The sequence below is a fragment of the Podarcis cretensis genome (genome assembly GCF_951804945.1).
Source record: "Podarcis cretensis genome assembly, chromosome: Z".
NCBI classification, from domain to species: Eukaryota; Metazoa; Chordata; class Lepidosauria; order Squamata; family Lacertidae; genus Podarcis; species Podarcis cretensis.
The window spans coordinates 15,612,516-15,618,515 of NC_137184.1; the positions used below are offsets into that span (position 1 = coordinate 15,612,516).

General features: G+C 47.1%; 1 protein-coding gene across 2 annotated transcripts in view; it reads right to left on the reverse strand.

Moving 5' to 3' along the window:
• Nucleotides 1-5,565, reverse strand: part of ASS1 (argininosuccinate synthase 1) — a 79,396-nt gene extending 73,831 nt beyond the window's left edge. Inside the window, exons 1-3 of one of the 2 annotated variants that reach the window (XM_079961403.1) lie at nucleotides 5,473-5,565; nucleotides 2,367-2,479; nucleotides 961-1,029 (exon numbers count right to left, since the gene is read on the reverse strand). In XM_079961403.1, the coding sequence (XP_079817529.1) occupies nucleotides 961-1,029; nucleotides 2,367-2,474 (177 nt within the window). In that variant the 5' untranslated portion in view covers nucleotides 2,475-2,479; nucleotides 5,473-5,565. The remainder of the gene's footprint in view (nucleotides 1-960; nucleotides 1,030-2,366; nucleotides 2,480-5,472) is intronic. The other variant, XM_079961404.1, reaches the window with a different exon arrangement.
• Nucleotides 5,566-6,000: the final 435 nt, after the last annotated feature.

The window sequence follows — 6,000 nt, forward strand, 5'->3', positions numbered from 1 at the left end:
GTCTGACACCCTGATCCAGGTGCCCGCCCTCCCCACTTCAGAAAGTTTGCAATCCTGGCAACAGCTATAGAAATACAGTTTTAAAACTGTAATACAAGGCTGTGTTTTACAAAGTTACAAAGTGCCTAGTAAGTATATCTTGGGAGTTAATGCACAACTAGGCTGTGCTTAGTGATCCCAAGTGCAAACTGTGGTGCAGGGCCAGCCCAAGACATTCTGCTGCCTGAAAACCAAAAAATGGCATCACATCACCCCACCACCACCACCCCACCATGCAACCTCTTGCTAGAGCAGGGTGAAGTCAGCCTGGGGCTGACTTTGCCTGGCTTCAGCTTGGGCAACAGTTTTCCAGTGGTCCCCTTCAGTGGCACTAACTTGAATAAAATATTGGGGAGGGGGGCACTGCCCAACACCCAACTGGAAGTTCGACAGAAGGAGGGAGGGAGGGAGGCTGGAGCCAAGTGAGTGCAGCCCAGGGAGAGGCCCCCAGCCCAGTGTAGCCTTCCTCCCTCGCCCAGCAATTCAGAAGCCCAGGCAGTCAGGCACCAGGCATGGGAGGTGGCACTGCCCAGGCTGGGGCCAGCGCTGAGAGGCTCCTGTTGTCAAGCTGCAATTGGCATGGCCACCTATTGGCAGCCATGTGAACTGCAGCATGATGACAGTCGTATATTTTATGTCTATAGAAAGATTTATACTTTGAGAGTATTTCTGTGCTGCCATTGTAGGCAACTTCCTCCCACGCCATCATTTCATATACACAGCTGTAGAGGCAACTTTCCACATAATTCCAAGAACAATCCACTTGCAATGCTTCTGACCTGTTAATAATGCATGCATAACATTCTCTCCCATCAACCTGATAAACTAACCCTGCAAATTAGGCCAGTCTGACAGCTCTGTGGATTTGCAACCCATTTGATTGACTGTTAGCATGTGGAGGGGGGGGGGCTTAAGAATCACCTTTTCGCTTCCCAAGGAAAGTGCTTTCTTTCTTGCCTTCTCAAAATCATCCTCTTGTCCAATGTTGGCCTGGAAGAGTAGACACCGTGCCATATATTAATATTTGTTTTGGGGTAAAAGGGGTGGGGAGATGGAAGACACACATAGATCAGATTCCTTGCTGAACTGTGGCTAACCCAGAATTTCAGCCAGAACTGACCCAAGATTTAACCAAGTCTTACTGCAAAATAGGAGGAGGAGGATACTGCAGAGTTGGAAAAGGTTCAGAAAAGAGCAACCAAAATGTTCCCCTGTGAGGAAGGGTTGCAATGTTTGGGACTTCTTTATTTAGATAAAGTGGATAGAAGAGGAAAAAACATTTCCCCCTCTCTCATAACGCTAGAGCTCATGGATCTCCAACAAAGCTGCATGTTGGAAGATTCAGGATGCTTAAAAATATGTCCTTTTTGCAGTGCAAACTATGGAACTTGCTTCTACAGGAGGCCTGGATGGCTGCTAACCTAGATGGCTTTAAAATAGGATTAGACAAGTTCATGGAAGAGGATAAAGCTGGCCACAATATCAGTTGCTGGAAACCACAGGAGGGGAGAGCTGCTCTTATGCTCGGGTCCTGCTTGCTCAGCAGCGTAGCAACCCCCACTGGCACCTGGGGCAGACCAAAGTTGTTGAGCTTTTTTAGGGCAGCCACCAGAGTTCCATAGCTGCTGATTTCAGGCATGGGAAGTGGCTCTGCCCCCCTGCAGAGTCTGAAATGCCTGGTTACCACCATGCCACCTTCAAGCTCCCCTGCTGCCCAGAATCCCACCTCCAGATGAATAGCATCCACCGTGCTGCACTACAAATGTCTGTGCTACTCTAAAGACCCCCATGCCACCCTATGCCACTCCCACCTGGTGTGGACTGCCCCCGCTGGCTAGCTACGCTACTGTGCTTGCTGGTTTCCCACAGGCATCTGAGAGGCCCCGGTGAGAACAAGATGCTGAGTATACCTGAAGGAGCGTTTCCACCCCCATCATTGGTCCAGCTCTGAGGGTCTTCTGGCAGTTCCCTCGCTGCGAGAAACCAAGTTACAGGCAACCAGGCAGAGGGCCTTCTCGGTAGTGGCGCCCACCCTGTGGAACACCCTCCCAGCAGATGTCAAGGCAATAAGCAACTATCTTACTTTTAAAAGACAACTGAAGGCAGCCCTGTTTAGGGAAGTTTTTAATGTCTGACGCTGTATTGTTTTTAATATTCAGTTGGAAGCCGCCCAGAGTGCCTGAGGAAACCCAGCCAGATGGGCAGGGTATAAATAAATTATTTATTATTATTATTATTATTATTATTATTATTATTATTATTATTACTACTACACCTATGGCTCTTCCTCTCCTGGATCCTGCTTGAACTCCACCTTGTCAACTTACCAAGTAGGCGATGACCTTGTAGCCTTGTTCCTTCAGCCAGACCAGGATGCACGAGGTGTCCAACCCCCCGCTGTAGGCAAGGACCACGACGCCTTTGCTCTGAGACATTGTCTCTATCAGTAGAAACAGAAACAGTTCCTCACTTGGGTACCAGACAGAGGTTGGGACAAAGATTCTTCAGTCTCCCCCCCCCCCACAACAACAACAGTGGTCTTTTCAGTGGTGGCTCCGCAGCTGCAGAATGCTCTCTCCATCATTATTAAATTTCAGGAGGAACTTGAAAGCCCCAGGGAATTCAGTGGCTGAGGAATACTCTTCTTGGCAACCATTGGCCTTGGGCACATCCCTATTTCACTGAAATTTTTATCCCAGGGATTCGAAACCCCTTTTCCTGCCTGAGGGCCACATTCCCTTCTGTGCAACCTCCCAGGGGCCAGGGGCAAAAGTGGGTGGAGCAAGAAATGCAAATTTTATATTTGGATAGTAGGCTAGTTTCCATAGACACTCGCTCTCACATCCATTTCTCTAGCATCCATCCAGACAAGGAAGAGGCATGGTCAGAGTTCAAGGACACATCCCATCCAGGGAAAGAGACTCAAGGTGGGTGGGGGTCAGGGCTGGTGGGGAAAGAGACATGGGGAGGTCTTTGGGTGGCAGAGGAGGAGGTGGTGTAGCCTAGAGAGAGCCCCAGAGGCCATAAAGACTTGGAGGGTCATATACAGCTGTGAGAATTCCCCACTCCAGAAATTAGACCATGAGTCCACCCTTGTTTTAGACACCCAGGTCACACCTGTGCCGTGCACTCTGATACCACTTCCCCCAAAACCACAGGCATGGCTTTCCCTCAAAGAATCCTGGGTACTATAGGTTGCCAATGATAGGTTGTTAAGAAATCCTCCCAAATTCCCCCTCACAGAGCTACATTTCCCAGGGTTCTTCGGGAAGAGGGATTGGTTGATAAAACTACTCTGGGAACTTCAGTCCTGTGAGGAGAAATGGGGTCTCCTAATGTCTCTCAGCACCCTTAACAAATTACACTTCCCAGGATGCTTTGGGAGAAGCCATGGCTGTTCAAAGCAGTATGAGGATGCGACCTCTGTTCCAAAGGCCAGTTTGAACAATAAAGTTCTTAAAAGACATCTGAAAGAAATCAGGGTGAAATCAGACTGCAGGCCGTTTGCAGCCCAAGAGCTGAAAGGTGTCCGGCTCTGCTTTAGAGAACCATGTGGCTGTTTCTACCATCATTTGTCCAATTAAAAGTTGTTTTTTTACCCCTCAGTGGACTTGGCACATTGTGTAGGTAGCCTCGTTGGCACCATCACGCCTGGCATCAGCATAAATGATTGAGAAGGCCAAACAAAGACCTCCACAGTTCCTGCTTTGGACAACCAGCCTGGACTGCATTTTCAATTTCCTCTGTGTGCAGCCTGGGATTTATTTGGAGGAGGGGAAGAAGAACGAATGGGGGTACCAGTTGCAGACAGAACAAAAGAATAGCCACAATCCACAACTTTTCTGGGTTTGCTTTTTTTTGCCAAGTACCGGTATTTGGGGGCTTCTGTACAAGCCAGCTCATGCAGCATGGTGTCAGGACCCAGGAGATTCAAGATCAGTCATGAAACTCACCGAGATGCCCATGAGCCATTCCCTATCTCTCAGCCTAACCTACCTCTCAGGGTTGTTAGGAGGATAAAAGGTGGGCATGTCCTGAAGAGTCAGTGTGGTGTAGCGGTGAAAATGCTGAATTATTTGTTTATTTCTAAAAATATTTAAATACCACTATTTCATATACAGTAGCACATAAAACCACACAGTAAAAACCATTATAAACAATTAGAATGAGAAATCAGCAAGCTATAGTGGAAAGATGTGTTTTCAATTCCTTGCATAAGTCTGACGGAACAGAAAAGTTTTCAGCAGGTATTTAAAAGTTGGCACAGAAGATGTCTACTGAATGTCCAGAGGCAGGGAGTTCCACAGAGGCCAATGAAACTAAAGGCTTGGCTCTTTGTTCTTGTCAAATGAGTCTCACCAGCTGAGGGAATAGCTAACAATGTTTCTGCAGAGGATCTCAACAGCTGAGCCGGGATATAAGGGTTCAAGTTGTCCGTGAGGTATACCCTAGACCTAAATTGTTCAAGGCTTGGTAATTTAATACAAGGACTTTAAACCTGGCTCAGTAATAGATGGGCAGCCAGATTAACCTGGATTAGCATAATCTGAGGTTCTGCCCCCCAACAAAAGCCTGCCGCCCCCCCACAACAAAAATCCTGGCTAGGCCCATGTTTGTTGGAGTGTCATGAGCATGAAATAGGGAGAAAAGAAACAAAATGTTTCATTTCCAGAATCAAAGCTGGCTACAAGCAGATGATAGCTACTGTGAAAAGTATCTTTCTCCACACCCCACAATTTGCTGGATTTAAATACAACCCACCCACCAGCTAGAACACAAGGCAAATAAATTCATTACGAGAGGCTCCCTTTACTGAATATAGGGCAGAGCTGCTGGCGAATAACATTCATCAGAAGTTTTTCATTCTACTTTCCCCTTTTAACTCAAGGGGCACCAAAAATGTTTGCTTTGGAGGTCTCTGCAAACAGCCTTGCTAGGTAGCACCTGCTCTTTGTTAATGCATTTTGTGGGCACTAGGGAAAACTTGAATCCGAGGCTTCCCAGGTCATTCCCCTTAGTGGCTATCATTCACCCCCTTTCCTTACACCTTTATGATACGAAAGCCAAAGCTGCCAAGTTTCTAGTTCCACCTACTGCATAATGCATAGCAGCCCTGCTGGCGTTTATGTGTGGCTATCTGAGGCTAGGTTTAAATGAGGGACTGGAGATGCCCAGTCAATGGGGGTTCACTGCCAGCTGCCCTAGTGAAAAGCAAAAGCCCCAGAATTACTCTCGCACTTTCAAACAGGTTAAACATACACATGCAGTCCTATTCAAATTATTTTTCCACATTGCATTTATCCACTTTAGAACACAGCCTCAACTCTTGTTTCCTTGTCTTCCTGGATCTTAATCTCCTCTTTAAAAAAAACCCCACCCCCTTTGCAATTTATCTCCTTCATCTTCTGTAAAATTTAGAAAACCCTCACTCACCCCACCACAGGGAATCTGCCACAGATGGAATAGTGCCACTCAGCACACAAAACTATGTGTGCCTCTTCTAGAGAGCCACCCCGGATTATAAATCACAGCCACTTGTTTGGGATGGGAGGAGCCAGAAATGACTGAGGTGTGTCTAACTCTCAGAGGGACTGCTCTGCATACTGCAGACCTCCCTCTTCACTCATTCACAATTGGGTTATGGAGTGAGGAGGGTTTTAAAAAGGCAGCCTTCCCCAGGGATTGAAAGGCCCCAACAAAGACCTCCATAGGGCCTAAGGAAACCAAGCCTTATGAGGAAAAGTTGAGGGAGTTGTGTATGTTTAGATTGGAGAAGACAAGATTGAGAGGTGATATGAGAGCCATATTCAAATATCTGAAGGCAAGCTTGTTTTCTGCTGCTCCAGAGGTTAGGACCCAAACTGATGGATTCAAATGACAAGAAAGAAGGTTTCAACTAAACATTGGGAAGAGCTGTCTGATGGTAAGAGCTGTTCCGCAATGGAACAGTCTCCCTCAGGA